This window comes from Genypterus blacodes, unplaced genomic scaffold (assembly GCF_046128005.1).
Source record: "Genypterus blacodes isolate CSIRO-AG114 ecotype Tasmania unplaced genomic scaffold, CSIRO-AGI_Gbla_v1 ptg000133l_1, whole genome shotgun sequence".
Classification (NCBI taxonomy): domain Eukaryota; kingdom Metazoa; phylum Chordata; class Actinopteri; order Ophidiiformes; family Ophidiidae; genus Genypterus; species Genypterus blacodes.
In genome coordinates, this window is record NW_027466935.1 from 5,665,868 (window position 1) to 5,685,690 (window position 19,823).

The window sequence follows — 19,823 nt, forward strand, 5'->3', positions numbered from 1 at the left end:
TTGGTAGCAATTGTTGATGCATTTTCACATGTTATTTGTATGTCAGGTAGGTCGGGGTTCTGCTGCGCCAAATACTGTCACATCATCAACTGTCACATATTTTTACTTCTTGTCCTGTTGGTAAAATATCATACAATTCGAAAAATTTGATTCGGCCAAAAAATCAAGTTAAACTAAATAAGTTAGTAAAGACTTTTGGCCGAACTTTGAACTCTGCGCATGCGTAGAATTCGAGGAAGTTGTTTTTATGTCTGAATATTATTCAATATAGCCACTTGTATTATTTATAAGTTTAAAATTCAAATTCATGTTTTGTACTGTCATTCGTTGATTTTCACTTTCTCCCCTTTTTTATTTGTCTCCGTCATCAACATCAACATTTCGGTAGCTGCCGACTACGACATCAGTTATCATTTCAACCATAGACGATCTTTGGTAAACAAAAATGGCGTTCGAAAGTGGGATGGCATCCCTGGTAAGAACTAAAATCTTCCGTTTTGTCACTATTCACTGGTTGTTGGCTTTAAGTTTATAAACGGCTTCACTAAACCGTTCATAATGTGTCAGAAGGACAAGTTAAATGTTGAGTTTAATGCCTTTTAGCCGTATACCAGCTAACTAACTAGGAAACACGTGCAGAAACAGCACAGACACCACGAAGCTCCTCACCGCCATTAAGGTTGACCGATGAGGTTGACACCGGCAGCAGAGCAACATATCAACCTAACAGGGCCGCCTGGAGGCTTGAATTGTGCTCTTTAAACGGTTAAATGGAATGAAATGCTGTTGTGTTTGGATTGGCAGGGTGCGGAGGGAGCTTCAGCAGCTGCGCATGCGCTGTCTCTACCAGCCGAGTCGTATGAGAATGATGTAAGTAGAAATATCATTATCTATATGTATTGTTTTGTTTGTGTCTATCGTAGACTCCTTATATTGGCAGATTAAACAGGTCGTGAGTGTTCCCATTTGTGCCAAGACATCGTATGAGTCTGTTTGTATGTTAGTAACACTAGGGAGGCAAGACATTACAGTGTAATGCAGCAAAATGTTTACGTAAGTTAACAGGGTAATAACTGTATTACTGTGGTGTTTCTTTAACAGAGCAAAGATAGAAGTAGAGAGAGAGACAGATTGATAGAGAGAGGGGGGGACGGACAGACAGACAGACAGACAGACAGGTAGAGAGACCCCACCTCTTAAACTTAGAGAGGGTGTCTAACCCTAACCCACATGGTTCCAGATGGTTCTATAAGAGAGGAGCCTGATACCTGAAGGCTTTTCCTCCCTCCTACTGTAGGAGACACTAGGAACCACAAGTCAGCCTGCATTCTGGCAGCACAGTGTTGTAGTGCAGTAACAGGGTACTTTGAGCTCTGTAAAGGTAATAAAAGGAAAATACATGTATTAAGATGAAATATAGTGATTATTTCTTCATCATTTGCCGCTAGTGTTAAACCAGTGTGTGTTAACCTCTGAACCATGTCTCTCCTCCAGTCTCGGCTTGAGGTGATGTGGGCGATGAAGGCCTACAACCACGCAGAGGTCTACTTCAATGTAAGACGGACTATGTGCTCATCTTAGCTCTGCTGTTACCTGATTATTCACTATAGAACACAGAAAGCATACCAAACGTTTAAACTGAGACATGTTTCATAAAAGAATATCAGCTCAATAACATGTCCTCTGCCTCCTGTCTTCAGCTCATTTCATCAGTCGACCCCAAGTTCCTGAAGCTAACCAAACAAGATGACCTGATTTACTCGTCCTTCAGAGAAACCTTCAAGGACCTCAACATACAACAGCTGCAACCCGACGATCTCAAGTCCGACGAGGCCAAAGAGGTGTGTGTGTGTGAGTGAGTGAGACTAATGGTAAGTAGGGGTACAGCTGTGAGCATTCTGACAGATTTGGATCTCTTTGTGTGCAGACATGGCGTCCATTCTGTAACCAGTTTGAAGGGCTTGTTGAAGATTTCAACTATGGGACTCTGCTGCGCCTGGACAGTGAAAAAGACTACTCAGAGGAGAACACTTTATTTGGTACGTTTGCATGGGCCACTTTGGTTCACATACAATCAAACTGTGTGACATAAACACGTGTCAATCATCACTTCCATCATGTAGGCATTGAGTAATGAATGTTTTTTTCCTCTTTCAGCCACCAGGGTCCAGTTCTTTGCCATCGAGATTGCCCGCAACAGAGAGGGTTTCAATAACTGTGTGTACAAGATGAAATCCGCACAGAGCTAGCTTCAGTTGGTCCACTAACTCTCATTCAGCCACACAGACCATCAGCCAGGATTCATGGACCCTAACCCTTAACGAACAATGCTTCATGAACAACGCCCAGGCGGTGTTTCAGACAAGATCTGTGTACTGGTGCTACCTGGCGAACAGTCTCATTGTCTTTCCACTGTTTGTACTTTTAAATCCCACTGCACTGTTTTGCATTTCCTGTATAATTTCATTGTCAATCCCTAATTGGCTGTTTATTTTGTAGTAACATTGGAATCAGGGTTTCCTTTGAATGCCTGTAGCGGAGGTTAAGTAAGCTACATTCTGTCAGTGTTGACCTGGTTATTGAAATTGATACCCTGAAAAAATTCTTGGGAAAATGTACCTTGATAAAGCCAAGGGTCGATCCTTCAGCCTCACAAAGGTCAGTGTGTGTGACAAGGTCCCAGTTTGGACTGATGTTCAGGGCCTGAAGCCTTCCTCCAGATAGTCCAACCAGGAAAATCTCATTTTAAAGCCTTGTGTCATAATCAGTGAACTTCATATACTTCAGATACTTTGGAATGCGCCCGAGAAATGCGGTCTTCATCTAAACAGATCTCGAGCTGTATTATTCTTCTGTTTAAATTATCTGTGATACAATAAAGAGAAGTAAAGGATTTCAATGTTGATGTCTAAGTTTGTTTGAGTGCCTCTTGAGCTGTAACGCTGAGCTGACGGTGGCCGGAAATAATCTAAAAGCAAAAACGCGCTGTCTGTGACGTTCCCGGCGCGCGCAAAACTGGTGCCGGATTTAATATCTTCTCCCCTGTAACTCCCCTGTAACCAGAGGTTTCCCGTAACCAGAGGTTTCAGGGGAGGTTACAAGGGGGGCCTGACTCACTGGTTGTTCCAAACGGTGGTCCCGGTGGCCGGAAATAATCTAAAAGCAAAATCGTGTTGTCTGTGACGTTGCCAGCACCCGCGCGCGCAAAACTGGTGCCGGGTTTAATATCGTCCCCCCTGTAACTTCCCTGTAGGTTATACAACAAAAATACAACAGATAGGCATCACTGTAAAAATCAATGGTTTATTTGCAGTCACAATGCTTACACTATGTAGCAGACATCCCAACAACTCAGCTATTCACTCTATGGATCCAACACATTCACATCAGGGACATCAATCAAAAACAAAGAACTCAAAGTACATCCATGAGTGCTGACATGGTTAGAGATGAGCTAGTTGTCACAAACAGTTAGCAGCAACATCGTAGAGAGTAACACAAGTTGCTATTATACTCCAATTCACACTGTTTGACTTCTACCAAGGTTTGATGCAATATTCTTCAGATATTTTTAACAAAACTGAATTCCTTCAGGGAGCTCTGATGACGAGTGCTGATGCCCCAGAACTGTGATCGAGTTTTTAATTCCTCAGGTGGCACAGATCTTGGCTGCTTGAGCCCACAGCTGCATCAAAGCTTGTAGCAGTTGCAGCACCATAAGACACCACGCGCACACACACACAAACACGCATCCACACACGAGGCAACAGAGAGCCACTTCACCACACACACACACACACACACACACACACACACACACACACACACACACACACACACACACACACACACACACACACACACACACACACACACACACACACACACACACACACACACACACACACACACACACACACACAAGAGGACTCCACAAGACTGGGGCGGTCCCAAAACCTGGTCCGAAGGATCCAGAGTGTAAACAAAATGGTGGAAACTGCAACCAGCCTACCAGAGGGTAAAATGTAGCTATTACCATGTTGCTTACACATCAGTTGTTTGCAAACTGTAAAGGGGAACAAGCAAGTGTATGCACATCAGACCTATGGGGCACTGGTCTAATGTGTAGCGGTTGCTTTGAGGAGGACAGAGCTGGGACAGACGAGTCAGGGAGTCAAACCCTGCCAGTGTGGCTATTTACATCACTCCAACCAGAGACTGAGAGAAATGTACATCATGGATACTCCAAGGCTTCATTTCTAGTAGTGTGTGTACCTATTTTTGTTTCACCTCCAGAATTCTGCTGCCCAGGTGCTTGACACTTTTGTGGCCAGCCCGCAGCTGACACCCCCCCACCCCCCTCCCTCCCACTCCATCTCCAGCGCCCGTGGAAAGCCTTGCTCCCCACACACACAGACACTTGCACTAACTCACTACACTGTAAAAAGCTCAATCACACAGTTTTTTCAACTCAGCTCGTTTTTTTAAATTCAATCATTATAAACATTGTTCAAAATGTTATGAAAAAAATGTACACTTGGGTTTGTGTTTTTCTATACAAGGCAGGCAGAAGCAGGTTACTACGCTGACCCAGCATTCAAACCCCTCCTCCCTCCCCCCCCTCCCTTTCGTCGGGTGCACTCTCTCCTTCCTCTTTTTATGATTTATTCCCTATTGAGGGCGAAGGAGGGCACCCCCACCCACCATCGCTACATCTTCCCGACTCCCCCACAGCCACACGAGCGGCCCTTCAGACCAATACAGACTGGCTTTAAAATAGCTTTGTATATATTTATAATATGCTTATATCAAAAAGGATGGGGGAAAGGACTGAAATCAGGGAATGGGCAGGTGCAACACAAATGGAGGCAAGGTGGTTTATTTGCTGAATTGAATAAAACCCAATATGTCGCCGCACATGCAGCAGTTGGTTAGCTAGGGTTAAGAATTGACCCCTAGGCATCCTGGCCCAAGGGGGGATAAAGGCTGATGCAGAGGAACGGGCGTGGGCAGGGAGGAGAGAGGCTGTAGAGGAGTGGGGTGGTGGTGGTGGGGGGGGAAGGGGGAGGGTGCCCCCCTGTGGTGACTGTTGTGTGGAATGTCAGCTCATCATGTCATTACTGTTGACCCCATATGTTGAGTTCTTCATGCTGTCATTGACTTCCCTCCTGAATACAGACAGGTTCTGGGTAAACCTGAAGAGACAGAAGGTCGGGCGACATTTGTTGGTAAGACGGAATTCACATGAACAAATTAAACAATACAGTGATACTTAGTTTCAGGTCCTGTAAGTCTGAACTGGGGCTTTTTGGAAGTTACAGCATTCTAGAGATATTGTGGTGTTCACCTACCAGGATTGAAGGCTTTTGAATGAACCCTAATATTATGTTCTATTACTACAATAGGACAAATGACATGTACTACATTCTCTCAGCTACTTTACGTTATGGGAAGACATTGTGATCCAAGTCAAATCACAAACAATGCCTCAAATGGCTTTACAGGCTCACAGCATCAGGAAAATTCCCGACCCGGCTCTCCAGGGAAGACGAGGATAACAACTTCCAAAGTGGAACAACTTCCACTTTGAATGGATCCACAAGGATGCCCATAAGGAATAAAAGTTCAGTGTTGAGTGGTAAATGGTACGATCCATATAAGTGCTTACCTGTCCCGATTCTTAGTTAGTAGGTTGCGTTCTATTCCCTCCATCAGGTTCTCAAAGCATAAGTGCATGGCTTGCTGCTTCTCTGGGGGCTGGCTGTTCACAATGCTGTTCCTCAGGTCGGCGAAATACTGCAGCCAAAACTAAAGCCGGTTAGTGGACCATGAATGACTGTTTCACAGAATATTCACCCGAGTGTGTTGCTTTCATACCTTCTCATTTAGTAAGATGAGACCTAATAAAGGCCGGGACATGGACCACTGGTTCCGACAGTCCTCAAAGATGATGATGTTCAAAACAGTGGACAGCATCTGCAAAAATCCCATGATTAGTTTGAACTAACCTTCTTTGATGACTGCTGTGTAGAATCACAAGCAGGGTTTTCCATTGGCCGGCATTTTGCTCGAGTTGCAAACTTAAACTACTCGAAAATTAAAAAGAAAAACTGGAAAGGAAACATGGCTGGAAAAATAAAAACAATCTCGTACAAGTTAATATGCATCTTATCTCACCTGTTGAATCATCTCTGGATGCTGCTGCATTATGTGCAGGAAGCGATCATCTGTTGCCATAGGAGTGGGCCGTTTCTTGGTGGAACGCGACAGCTGCTTGAACAGGTAGGTTACTATGTGGTCCAGACTTGAGCAGCAGCCTGTGCACACCATCGTGTCTGAAACACAAATTCACACTGAGCCCTTATCGACAAACCACCATGAGCACAATCTACAATTCAATGTGTATGTTTTACCCAGTGCGGTGAGCCCTTCTGATATGGAGGACAGGATGTACATGACCACGTGTGGCTCCAGACTAGCAATGAAATTCATGTGGTCCTGTGTCAGCACTTCCAGTAGAGAATAGAAGGACTGGCTGAGCTTAGGATAGTCCTACAAGGACAGGGAGACAGGACATGCATCTTAAACAGCAAGTGTGTACAGTGTGATTACTTCGTCCATATCTGTAAGACTGTAGGTATAGGAGATCTGGTCCTGAACAGAGGTATAAGTGAACATACTAGTAAGTCACTGTGAGGGATGGACAGCAGTAGTTTGATGAAGGTCTGCAGGGCATTGTCCAGAGCATCATCACCATAGAGACGGAAGACCCCGAAGTTGACATAGTTGCCACTAAGCACAGCTTTCAGCATGGCAAAACAAACACTGACACCCTTCAGTTTCACCCCATACACCTGGTCCTTAGGGACCTCCCCCAAGGTCAGGATACGATTCCCTGAAGAAAGCAGAAAAGATAGAGAGCATGAATTAATGTTCAACCTTCCTCATGTATGTCATTGTCAGATAATCACTATTAAACACCAAGTATAATCTTTGATGGTGATGGGTTTTAAGACAGAAAAGGTACCATAGGTAGTGATCATCTTGCTGGTTTCTCTGAACAGCAAGATCCCATTGGGTGACGACACATCGAACTGTAGCCTTTGGGACCTGTAAACACAACCAAACGAGTCCAAAATGACTTGAGCAAACTACGTAATGTCTCCTCCTGTGCTCGTCTCGCAATCACCCAATTTCAGATTATACAGTGTTCACTTCTTCAAATCGAGACTATCTGGACAATGTACCCCATAGGTAGAGGACTAATGTGATAGATGTTTGAACCCAGGCTGCAGTCTACAAGAGATACATGTTATGAGCACATGGACCCTGCTAGAATAAAGAGAAATTGTCCACTAACTGGTGTTCAACAAACGATATTTAGTGGGCAAATATGTTGATTTGGCGCTCTCTGGCTTGGGATTCCGTTTTTACGCCCTCCTGCACTCACGTTTGGTGTTCCCACAGTAATGCATCAACAGAGAAGGAAGTGTTGTGTTATCGTTACCTGTTGTGAACGAGCTCAGCCATGAGTTTCAGGACAGGTGTAGTGCATGCTGGGTCATGGTACCAGAGTTCTATTGCCCTCTGCAAAATAGGCATGTAAGCTGGGTATCTTCAGTGCTGGGTGAAGGAAAACACCTAACACAATCAACCTGTAAATGCAAACATGGACTAAGGCATGTTTAAAGCAGTTTGTGGGATTGTTACTCATGATTTCTGAGCAGACAGACACGTCCACCACATCCATATAGAAAAATAAAGTCATGCCAGTGTCGCTCAACAATGTGAAGAGCTCTCAGGTCAGCAAGGGTCAGGGGTCAGTTAAGGATACATCCAATCAAAAAGCATCATGAAGCTCGTCTTTGCGTTGAAGGCAAACGCAATGCCTCGCAGGTCGCGGACCAAACCCACCAGAGTCCTCTACAAATAAGAACAGAAAATAGGAAGAATATGTTGTGTTAATAATGTTAAAGGAGACCATTTGTTTTCTATGAGCCGAAATGTACTTCACAAAGCATAAAGGAGGGCTGGAGCAGCGTTGGCAACCTGAACGCATGTGGCTCTTTTGCCCATCTCTAATGGCTCCCTGTGGCTTTGACAAAAAATTATGGAAACACAGAAGGCCGAACGAAGACCCTGTAACGCTTCATTCCATGATATCCCTCACATACATATATGCAGTTGTGTAGTTATGCATGCGTGTGGGAGTGTGTGTTTGTACTAAGTGTGTTACTCACCTTGGCTTCCTGTTCGTTGAAGGTGTTTGTACTCAGCATCTGAGCCACAGTTTCAAAAGCAGCAGTAAGCGGCAGCATGAACTGTTCAAACTGGTCCTCATCCTCACCTACAAACAAACAGATCAAACAAACCACTCAGTGTTTCTGATGTGTCCAAAATGTCATACTAAACGTGTACCTGTATAAGCAAGACCAATTTACTGTGTAAACGTTTGTAGACAAGAAGTTATGTTTGTTTACCGAGATCAACCATGAGCAGGCGTCCCAGTGCCGTATAGAAGGTCGTCCGACATCGCATGTCGCTGAGATTAGACTGGTTGTTTACTCCCAGAAAGGAGAAGTGTTCGCTCTGACAGACGAGACAGACTCATGACTTACATACAATTCTCATTACATCATAAATGCACGTGTTATAAACATCCTAAGTGACATACTGACTTTAACTGAGTAATGTGTAATGTACTCACTGTGTGGTTATTCAACATAAACTGGACAGCACTGAGCTTCACCAGCTTTCTCACACTGCTGTACGTGAAGACAAGTTCGGTCAAGGAGAAAACAAGAGGACTGGGAACTCCAGCTTCCACATGAGGTACACATGAAGAACGTTTTGGACATTAAACTCTAATACGAGGTGTGTTTCCGTCACGTGAATGTGAGCTACACCGTATTGGTTCTTGGTCTCAGCACCCTAAAGAAAGAAACGTGTTCATTAACATGCGGCCCACCCAAACTCAAGCACTGAACAAGGATATCCTAGAGAGAGGTCATTCAGTAGCTGAAGTGTCTTAGAGGTGATTGGTTCACACTGGCCCCAGTACTTCAGATTTGTGATGCTGGATAAAAAAGACAAAAAAAACACAGATATAGTAATATACACTTAAGTTAAATACACTTAACTCCAATGTAATGCTGCAGTTTTAATGATGTATCGTGAGAAACCCTACAACCAAACATCAAATATCAGCATTGATGGAGAAAGCAGTTTGTTTTCATTTTTGATACTTACATTTTCCCTATAAACACACTGAGTACCATTGTCTCATCATTCAACCCCAGAACCTCGGAGAGTCGCCGATAAAGCTGGAAGAAAAGACACACAGAGTTTTACCGATCAAATACCAATGACACTCTGAAAAACACCTCTATTTCAAAAAAACGTTCTGAAGCTCAACAGATACATTCAGTACATTTATCGTTCCCATCACCGTTACATCAAATGTTATATAGTTTTACTTAACAATACACTATTAGTCAGCAAGAAGCCACAATGAAGAGCTATGACCTAAGCATAGGGCTGACCCTTACTGAGTGAGAATTTGAATGCTCACTTGATTTGTTTGTATTTAAGTAAACAAATAACTAAATACATAAAATTGTGTGACATACTCTGAGTTCAAGGCTTGTATTTCTTATACAATGTTTATTTGAGACTGTGGTTTTTCATTCTTAAAGTTAGTTTGTGTGTTTGTTTCTAATTTTCACTCATCTCACTTAATTCTCCACACATGTAGTTCATTTGGGCCATAGGTGGACAAGCCTACATTATTGATGAAATAATGCAGGACATACTCAAAGCCTCACAACAGTACTGAGGGCCGGGCCAGCCCTACCTCTCTATGGACCAGCATACCTACAACGCGACAGCTTGGGGAGAGTGTATGGTAACAAGAAACAAGACCTGTCCAACAGTTGAACCTGAGCGTTCCATATCGTATGACATTTCTTCTCAAAGCGTATGTTGCGTTTACTTTAACACCGTCTCTGTCACTTCTACAGACGCAACATCTCAACACAGATCTATTCAATCTGGCACCAACAGCTACAAAATCAGCTTGTTGCCAATTACATATGTCAATGGCATTCAATTGGCCAATACAAACTGGGAACAAAACTCTGATGAGGCGTTGAAGGGTTATACAGGGAGCTACAGCCAAACCAGACAGACACTTGTGATGAGAGGCTACTATTTCTATATTCCAAACACTTATCTGAGCTGTTCACAGTTTGCAGTTTCTGTCCCAAACAAAGAGAACAGTCAGTCAGCATGCCTTGACGTTACTACGGCGCGTCAAAACTACACAATAGAAAATCAACAACTACACATGGGTAACAGTGACAGTGGAGTCTGCGGGGGAAACGCTGCAGTAAGCTTTAGCAGACACAGCAGCGCTAAGGACAATGGACCTACTGATTCCCACAAATGTAGTCCCAACTGTCGCCAACTGTGAGTGAGTGACAGGGGACTACATTATACGTTTGGGACACTACAAGCTGAGGCCGTTCTTACCTTTGAGGATTTTTGCACCTGGTCACCGATGTAGATCTTTCTGAACTGTTCAAAGAAGCTGAGCATGGCCAACTCCAGCCTCTCGTTGCCAGCCTGGGCTAGCCTGGAGTCGGTCAGATTCATCAGCTGAAGCACCCTGAAGAATACACAAACGTCTGACTCGATTATTTTTTGTATTACAGCATAATAGTTAAGGGTGACTCAGTCGTGCTCATTCAACTTCCATATAGCCTGAAACTCGTACCGACAGACGAGCTCTCCATCCATGGCGTCCTGCTCATCTGTACTCGCAAACGAAACCCGTCCACCAATAACTGCTCCAATTATATAAACCAACCACGTCAACCGACCTGCATGGGAAGAATGATATCGTTATAAGGACATTAAATTAAACAGACTGGTGTTCATAGTTAATTCATTGGCATGGATGACTTGCATACAGACTTACAGGAACATGCATGAACATAGGTACAGGTACTACACTCACCCTCCTGCACAGTGATGTCTGCAGCGCTGGAATTGGTGGATTGTAGCAGCTCCTGATAGGTCTGAGCTGCCTGGTCAAAGAGCTGAACCAGCAGAGCGCAGGTCTTCTCATACTCGCACCTCCCTATGGTCGATAACTGGTCTAACTGCTGCTGAACGAGGCCAGCGTCATCTAGAGGGTCTTCTAAACCGTCTCTGTAAAGTAAACACATTAGGGGAAAACACAGGTCAGCCACAGGAGAGTATTCCCCTGAGATTCTTCACCACATGCTGCAATTGAGTCCATCCCTGCCTCTTGTGCAGGCTCACAGTATGACGCCAATACAGTGACAGAAAGTACAGTCAACGTCACCTGAGGATGACGTGGACAGACTCCAGCCGCGATGTAATGTAGGCCTTTGTGACCTCTGGAGTGTACGTCTCCAGCAGATGAGGCTCGGTGGCTTTAACATAGGGGACAGAGGCTGCCAGACGCTGCCACAGACTCAGCAAGTAGTGAACACTGTTGGGGGCAAACTCCCAATGCTGAGACACACACACAAAGACAAGATCAACAGTTAAGTGTCAATTACTCCCATTTGAGATTTTCTGACCATAATGATGTATACACAATAGCATTAAGCGTGCCATGAGTGGCAAGGAGCCCTCGCAATGAGCCGACACCCACCTGCAGACTGGTGACAGTAAAGTTGGCTATAAGGCGAATCACTTCAGGGTAGTTTTCTACTTTGACCAGCTCGCCAAGCTGGTAGTTACTCTTCAGCCTTGCCAGCAGACGACAGAACTCGTGGTAGTTATTAGGATCTGGCAAACACTGATGCAAAAAATAACATTTTAAAAAGATGAAATAACCGTTACAGCTCATATTCTGAAAAAAAATGTTATTCTATCTGTGTGTAGGGGGAGTGTACGTACCTGTGGGTTTGCTAGTATCCTTTTAACACCGTCCACCAAATGTGAGAGGAACTTTGCTCGTTCTGCATTGTTGAATAGAGACCTCCTCACAGAGGCTATCTGAACTAAACATGATAACACCTGCACACATCCATACATTATTAGTTTTCATTCACTGGAATTTAAGGTTGACACTTTATTCTGAAGATAATATCATGATACACATATTTGACTTACCAAAGGGGAAAGGGACGGTGGGATGGAATGATATAAATTGAAAAAGAGCTGTAAGGTGGAGGAATCAAGAAACGCTGTGGGACAGAAAGAAAAAAGTCACAATGTTACACACGATTGGTTTTTACCAAAGACACTTAGAAGCAACAGTAAATATCCTCCTTCCTTTCCCCTCCAATTGGCCAGTGGCCAAAAGCCGGACCCAATACTAAAGCTGTTTCTACACTATCCAGATGGGACAGATGTTGACGCCCCTTTGATTTGTCCAGTGCTACAGTGCCACCCAGTGGACAGTCTGGGTAATGGTCTTTACTTCAGGGAACCTAGAAGTCCCCTTAATCTTCTTGAGTTTTCCTTATGGTAATGATTTATATGTTAGACCCAACAATGATGACAACCTGGTACCATGGTTACTTGGGCTTAAGGAGTTTGTTTTGGGGGTTTTGAAGACTTTTCAAACACAGTTCCCGCTACACTTATGGGTTAAATTTTCCGGGAACGCCAGTGATTTTCAGTATTCGTTGACTCAGGAACACTGCAGTGCACTGCAACACTTTTCACACATGCCATAGCAAAGCTATGCTATTAAATTCAACAGAGGAAGAAGATAAGGAGGTTCAGATTTCTCTGAATATTGATCGCTGGCCCCATGCAAGAAGAATCCCTGGACATTTCAGGGAAAAACTGCATGTGTGAATGAGGCCTAAACTGTTAACAGCCTCAGTGAGCTGCCATCACAATCACTGCACACAGCTACCTGATCTCCAGGAGGTGGGGATCTGTACAGTACAGAGGTCATCTGAGGACTCATCTGTGGATGTTCCTATGAAGTCATAGTTGAGGCAATTGTAGCTGAGTTTCAGCAGCTGCATCAGTAGACCATGTTGGGATTCATCATTCAGGTTAAGGTTCTTCCCCGAAGCCTGGAGAATCAAGGAGCAAAACAGACACTGAACAAACACTGAGCACAACTATTGATCTCCCTTTTAACCAGACACACCAGCTGCCTCACATACCTGTTTGAGGAGGTTACAGGACAGAGTGAAAATGTCAAAGAGGGAGGAATCTCTAAACGACGACGCTATCTTCCTATGCTTGGTCAGCGGATGTGTCGTGTCAGCCTGCCAATCAAACACAAAGGGTTAATAACCTTTAAATTGCTTATGTCAACAAAGTAAGCAAGAGGAAAAGGAGGGGTCTACCTGATTGATCTCATTTGTCAGCTGGGACAGAATGGTGACCCCTATGATGCAGTGTTCAACGCTGTCCTGTAAGAATACATTTAGATCAATCAGGAAAGGCCACAGCCATGCATGTCTAGATTATCCAAACATACACAGACACACACACTGGTAATAACAGCTTTGAAATGCATTATAGGATAGTCAGTAACGGTAAACTTAATTTATTTTAGCCCGCCCCATGGCAAGTTGTGATCTGATCTTGCATATATTCTAGCAGCAGTCTGCCTCTTCCTCAAGCATCGACTTTTGTGCTCTGCATCTATCTCACATAGACACCTGTCAGCTTCTAGATAGTCCACCATCATAGATCTGGTGTCAACGCAATGTTGACTTTTAAAGTGCACAGAACAGAAACTGAGAGGCTCTTTGTGAGATAAAACACGGATCCCAATATAAAGCGAGTGGTCGACTTCTTCAATCTACACCCTGCTGTTCCCATGGCTACGCAATGCTCTCTTAAAGGGAGTGTGTTCACATTAACTGTGAGCAGCGGGAGTGTAATATTACCCCCGGAGTTCTATAACCGCCCAGTGTCCGCACCCTACCAACACCTTTCAATGAATTAGGCCCTTATGTGTCTTTGTCATGTGATTAAACATTAATCATGATCGATTACATTTCCTTGCTAATAAAATGTGCAAATGTCACCTCATGCTTATCTGAGGATATTTTCTTTTTTTCCCAAGCTTTCTCTGTGTTGAATTTTCCGGATTTGGTTGAAATTGCCACTTTAAATTAGCCGATTGTAATCAAAGATGGCCACCGTATTGACAAGTATCCGCAAAATATGGACAAAGAACAACATTTAGACATAGTGACTTGATAACTCAACGTATACACACCTGTAGAAAGCGCGTCACATCAGCGATGACATTTCTGAAGACATAGTCGTCCTTCTGACAGTCGAACCAGCCCAGCTTAGTGATCCTTGCATACAGCTGAATCAAGGCCTGGGTCACAAACGCTGCTAACTTTGGTCGTGTTGCCAGATAATTCAACACATAATTCCCTGTATATTTAGAGAACCGAAACATGATGGTCAGATGGTAAACATGTATGTAGAAGATTCAACACACCTCAAACATTTTTTGGGGGGTGAGCTAACTATGGTCTTGGTTATATATTTACAACATTTATGAACCTAGTCGTTCTCAGCTAAATCTTTTTCATAGCAGGACGAGACTCACGGATGTCAATGCGTTGCTCAAGCGGTAGAGGGTTGCTGGTCCGAGACACCAGTTTAGACAGACAGGTGGCGGCAAGCAGCTGAGAGTACGACGACTGTGGAGAAGAAGGGAGAACAAGTGCCAATTTTATTTCTGCGCCCACGTTAATCAATGTTATTCTATCTAAATACAGATATTTATATTGTACACACTCCACTCTCCAGATATACATTCATCTGAATAATTGTAAATTAAAAAGCCCTTTATTTTTATTCTATATTGTACTGTAAAATACCTGGGATTTATTTTTCTCTTCATATCTTTATTGCACCAAACCCCAAAGCAGATCCCTTGTAAGTGAAAACCTACTCGGCAATATAAACGATTTAGATTCTGATGCGAGTGTTCACACGGGGTACGACGGGTTGTCTACTCTATTTTTTCCGGCGAGCCGCGCACAAATGCCGGAAGTCACACAAAGGAACAGTATTGAGAGGCAAAGACAACAAACCCCAACATTGAGAAAGTGTTGAATCAGCCGAAATGTGATCGCAGAGGAGCTGAATCCGCTCCTCGTGTGAACACACCCCGCGTGTGTGATTTTGGCAGCACTTCCGTCTCTAATGGGGCCCCGGGGGTTAAGCTATACAGGAGATGCGTTAAAGCTACTATGGCTTTGTGACGAGGCTTTGGACCAATTTGGTGGGTAAATGCCTTATATGGGGACATGAGGTCTTTACTCAACTTACACCTTACAGGTGGTGGTTTGGGATTTTCGCTGTGAGGCAACAATGCTACCTAATCCACCATGCCAATATGTATCAATGTCATTACTACTATCCAAGAAAGGCAAACAAATCAGGGCTTGGTATCAATTTTGATCACTTGACAGTCTAATGTACATCACTGTTCAGTGCTTTAACCAGTAAAAAAAAAGACACACTAGGTTTTCATATCGTACAACAAAAACAGACCCACTTAGGATCGTAAAGCCGAGTGTTGTGGTCAAGTGGCCTTGCCGGAGTACTCACACTGCCTCGCTCCAGTAGTAGCTGACATTTGCTGAGACAATCGGGACTGTTGGTGAACTCTACCAGAGCTTTCTCTGCCTGGTGTCGAACAGCTGTGTCCGTAGTCTCATACAGCTGCTTACATAGGATCTCCAGCTGGGCAAGGCCCTGGAGAAATACACAGATGATGACAACAAGTCACCAATGAGAGGCCAACACACAACACTGTAGCAGTAACACATCACAATTCATACTTGGCTGGCTAAAATGTTCTTTTTTCACAAATAAACTAAAAATAAATAAGGTTAATAACAATTCTAACTATCCTTAACTGTCAGCATCTTTCACATCATCACACTCTTTACATATATATTAAATATTTAGATATTATACTATCTACCATAGTAAGCAGCAAAGACAACAAACCATGGGACTGTAATCAAAGGGTTTATTGTTCTATTAAATTTGGCGAGAATATTATCAATCAGATGTGTGTATAATATAGCTACTCTTTCCAATTTCTTTTTCTATCGAGTCAAATCAATGAAACAGAAATGAATGAATGAACAATTGAATTGTTGAAAATAAAAAATATAGATAAAACACAGACCATATCAATTTTGGTTGATATCTGAAAAGCACAAGAAAAAAAGCAGGATTTAAAATATATCAAATTTAGCCACATGTGCGCCACAAGACATTTCATCACAGCTCAAATAAATATGATCAGCTATCGATTGATCAGAATGGCAGTGTATCCAGTCATACGATAGTAATAATAATTTTTCTTTATAATGTACTGGATTGAAGGTACATATTAAATATACTCTAAACATCCTCGGATCCCATCATGCATCTGTATTACTAAAACACAAGCACTATTCAAATCATTCAATTCATTAATATTGACTTCCTAGGTATGTGACAGTCAGAAAAAGTGCCGAGTCATCAACAAAAGAGATGCTAGTCAAAGGTAAACTGCGGAGTCTAGGACACCATCGCCGACGGATCAGGAGCACGCCAAGACGCAAACGGGGGCTAAACACACAACCAAGTCACATAAAGAGTTGCCATGACGAAAAATTCACATAAGTTGGACCAGCCTGTGATTTCAATTCTATACAGCCTCACTGGTTGATGATTTGGGATTCAGTTGACCGTTGTTGCTTCATTTTCTTGTTCTCAACAAAGTACACAATGTACATAAGTAAAGATTTTCCAACTACAATAATTCAATCAGCAGAATCCAATGTGTTTAAGTGTTCCCTTTATTTTGGCGAACAGTGAGGACTGAGTGAGGAGAGAAGGTGAACTAGACTTTTAAGACCAAAAGGGTCACACAATACCAAACATAACATTGTGTCAGAAAAGGGGGGGGGGGGGCTGAGTTTAGAGCTTGGCTGCACTGTTGGTTGCCAACCTTTCTCTTAATGTAATGCGTAACAGGCATGGAATTCTCCCTATACTCTTGTGTGTAGAGACCCATCTGTACACAGACAGAATCCCCTCCTTAACTCATGTGGTATCATTGTGACTGCTGCCCCCTAGTGGTGGTGGTTAACGGAGCATCGATTATTGTTTGCTAAGATGCTTTAGCAATCATTTAAGGAAATTGTTTAAAATGTGCATTCCAAGCGATAGGTACAGGCTGACAGGCTGGTGTGTATGAAAATTACCATTCAAATTATTGGTTTGACGACACAAATATTTACCAATGTCCTGTTTACACTCATGTCCATGTCTGATGCCTTTGTCCAAAGCCTTTGTCCGAAGTTACGGAAGAGGTTAATGCCAGGGGGGCAAATCAAGTAAGCATCTAATAAGGGCTATGTGCAGGTTGGGTATTTGTCCATCTACTTAAACTAAACAAAACCTTGGGTTCGTCTATGAGAATTGTAACTCATAATCGCCTACTATATTGAAACATCTATGGACACATACATTACAACTTCAGCTGCTCATTGGTCAGGCTCACAACTTAGCAATGTAAGAATGAACTTGTGTTTTAGGTGGACAAGATCTCCTACATACTCTTGTGTTAAAAACAGTGGCAATGATTTTCAATATCATTTTGTATTCAATGTCTTTTTTGTTTTATGTCTAAGGCTTGTTTTAGGTAACGGGCAACATTTTGTGTTATTCCTCAATCTGTGACATGATAACAGTATAAAGAAAGGGTACAATGAAATTAAATGCCATCTTAAATTCCCATTTTACTTTCACTTCTGCTGCCATTCATTTCATTGACGCTGATAAAACCAAAATGAAGCAATAAAAGCGACTTCCAATAACTCTAAACATGTGACAAGCCAAGTCAACCGTCACACTGTAGACACGTGTTTACATCTGTCCCTACTCACAACCGATTGGAGTCACAAAGATAACACCCATTTACCTTAAGTTGAGATAATATAAGATAAAACTAACTCTAATGTCAATTAGTAGCCATTTCCCTTGGTTTGATGTTTTGTGTCCGACAACATGAACGCCACTAGCTACTGTAACATCAGCTCCAACTGTGTTGAACGAAGTCAGCCTCCATTGAACACTAACTTAAAGCATAAAATGAGTTCTTAAAATGAAAAAGCAGATTATGGGTCTTTCCTTAGCACACGTATGACCAGAAAATATTTAAGAGACATGTTGTAGTATCGTTTCCCCAAGTCCATTCATCCATAGAGCCGTTCTGAGCAGTGAATGAACCTTCTTCCCAAACAAGTGTCCGGCTAACACTTTGGCAGTACGGAACTGAACCAAACAAAACAAAAGCCACCATGTTACCACACATTAACATCACGGCTGCCAATTCCCACCGGCTTCATGTCTTCAACCGGAGCCCCAGACGTGAAACTACTACCGACAAATAGTTAAACAAAACGACTCATGATTTCAAACGGGGTCGGGCGGGAGAAGTTGACGTCTACACCGAAGCTAACGTTAGCCTCCACAACGCGCTTATGATAATGGTTCTGTTTGAGTGCAACTGTTGAGCAGACATGTTGAAAATGTTGAGGATAAAACAAGCGAGTTCGTTCATTTGAAACATGACAACTCGAGACAGGGACACCAACTACCGCCTGGTCTAAGCCGCTAACTAGCTACAGCTAGCCTGTCAGCTTTCCCTTCAGCCTTAACGTCGTCTGCTATCAACCCGGTTTAATTCTGTAAATTCTTTCAAAAATACATCTATAAAACACTCAGTAATCCCGACAATGCTGACACCAACGCTGAGAATTAAACACCCGGTGATGTAGGACGCACACACGCTTTGTTTTCGTTTGCACACATGACATCAAGCTCGTAGCTAACACCAGCTAACTGTCCAGTAAGCCAGCCTGCGCGATGACAGCAGGCCACAAGTCAACACAAGCAGCCACATCCTTTCTTTTAGAGCCGACAGACAAAATGCGGCCGCTTCCTGCATGTGGTGACCACACGGCGGGATAAGACGAGAAATAAAGTGTCCCGATCCGCGGCTCGGTTTATTTCTACGTCCATGGATGACTTGTACATTTCAAAAACATGAAACCTCTGCTTACCTGCACATGATCCGCCATTTTTCTCCATTTCATGCACCTCTCACTCCCCCGCTTATGGGTAAGGAAAGTGGCAACAGTGCCCCCTCTTGGCGGTGCCTCGTGCCTGCAATAAATCCTGTTCATGCCATCTTGTTGACAAAACGCCTCACAATGATTTATGTGTGTACAGAGATCTATCTATCTATCTATCTATCTATCTATCTATCTATCTATCTATCTATCTATCTATCTATCTATCTATCACATAGCACCATATAGCAGACCCAACAATTACACAGCGACAGATAACATAACCTTAACACAGGTGGAATGTACAACAAACTCATAATGGTTTGATGGTCAGGTGTCCACATACTTCTGGCCATATACTATTGTATACATTAGCAGTATATAAACAGTGGTTCTCAGTTCAGGATACCTTTCTTATTTTTTGGAAACAGTATTACTTTTATGCCCCTTTCTTGCACCTGTAGTTCCTTCAATCAAATAGAATACATTCTCAAACACAATCTCTGTTTATGTGGCGTAAACAATGAAAATGCTATTATTTCAGGATAATTCCATGTTAGATTTTTAAAAATGACAACTAATCTACATTAATGGATGTTTTTTTTACATAATAAGCACTGCTACAAATCCTGTATGATTTCATAATCATGACATAAATGTTCTGTTGTTTAGAAATGTACTGATATGATTTTTGTTTTGTAAATTCATTAA

General features: G+C 42.8%; 2 protein-coding genes across 3 annotated transcripts; one reads left to right on the forward strand and one right to left on the reverse strand.

The window, feature by feature from the left end:
- Window positions 1–241: 241 nt before the first annotated feature.
- On the forward strand, window positions 242–2,899 carry pbdc1 (polysaccharide biosynthesis domain containing 1). Its single transcript, XM_076164332.1, has 6 exons — window positions 242–475; window positions 805–870; window positions 1,495–1,554; window positions 1,701–1,841; window positions 1,928–2,039; window positions 2,158–2,899. The coding sequence occupies exons 1-6, from the start codon at window positions 446–448 to the stop codon at window positions 2,247–2,249; spliced, it is 501 nt and encodes a 166-aa protein (XP_076020447.1). The 5' UTR covers window positions 242–445; the 3' UTR covers window positions 2,250–2,899.
- Window positions 2,900–3,283: 384 nt separating this feature from the next.
- Window positions 3,284–19,174, reverse strand: xpo7 (exportin 7). Of its 2 annotated transcripts, none has more exons than XM_076163950.1 (29): window positions 19,104–19,174; window positions 16,175–16,195; window positions 15,586–15,732; window positions 14,576–14,669; window positions 14,231–14,397; window positions 13,347–13,412; window positions 13,161–13,265; window positions 12,902–13,067; window positions 12,148–12,221; window positions 11,932–12,051; window positions 11,684–11,830; window positions 11,369–11,541; window positions 11,018–11,211; window positions 10,775–10,880; window positions 10,531–10,666; window positions 9,250–9,323; window positions 8,996–9,076; window positions 8,708–8,771; window positions 8,481–8,589; window positions 8,241–8,347; window positions 7,835–7,923; window positions 7,508–7,615; window positions 7,028–7,110; window positions 6,681–6,895; window positions 6,414–6,552; window positions 6,178–6,317; window positions 5,878–5,976; window positions 5,669–5,796; window positions 3,284–5,195 (listed from the first exon to the last, which is right to left on the reverse strand). In XM_076163950.1, exons 1-29 carry the CDS (start codon window positions 19,134–19,136, stop codon window positions 5,102–5,104), a joined length of 3,279 nt encoding a protein of 1,092 aa, XP_076020065.1. In that variant the 5' UTR covers window positions 19,137–19,174; the 3' UTR covers window positions 3,284–5,101. The 2 variants fall into 2 exon arrangements, with proteins under 2 accessions (XP_076020065.1, XP_076020064.1); XM_076163949.1 differs by having other exon boundaries at window positions 6,178–6,335.
- Window positions 19,175–19,823: the final 649 nt, after the last annotated feature.

What these genes read in the sequence shown, in the direction of transcription:
- pbdc1 (XM_076164332.1), top strand. Translation starts at nt 446, where the DNA reads ATGGCGTTCGAAAGTGGGATGGCATCCCTG. An exon ending in ACGCAGAGGTCTACTTCAAT is followed by an intron (nt 1,555 to 1,700) that starts GTAAGACGGACT and finishes TCCTGTCTTCAG; the next exon opens with CTCATTTCATCAGTCGACCC. An exon ending in AGAGGAGAACACTTTATTTG is followed by an intron (nt 2,040 to 2,157) that starts GTACGTTTGCAT and finishes TTCCTCTTTCAG; the next exon opens with CCACCAGGGTCCAGTTCTTT.
- xpo7 (XM_076163949.1), bottom strand. Translation starts at nt 19,136, where the DNA reads ATGAAATGGAGAAAAATGGCGGATCATGTGCAG. An exon ending in TTATGTTGAATAACCACACA is followed by an intron (nt 8,590 to 8,707) that starts GTGAGTACATTA and finishes CTCGTCTGTCAG; the next exon opens with AGCGAACACTTCTCCTTTCT. An exon ending in CCTGCTCATGGTTGATCTCG is followed by an intron (nt 8,348 to 8,480) that starts GTAAACAAACAT and finishes GTTTGTTTGTAG; the next exon opens with GTGAGGATGAGGACCAGTTT.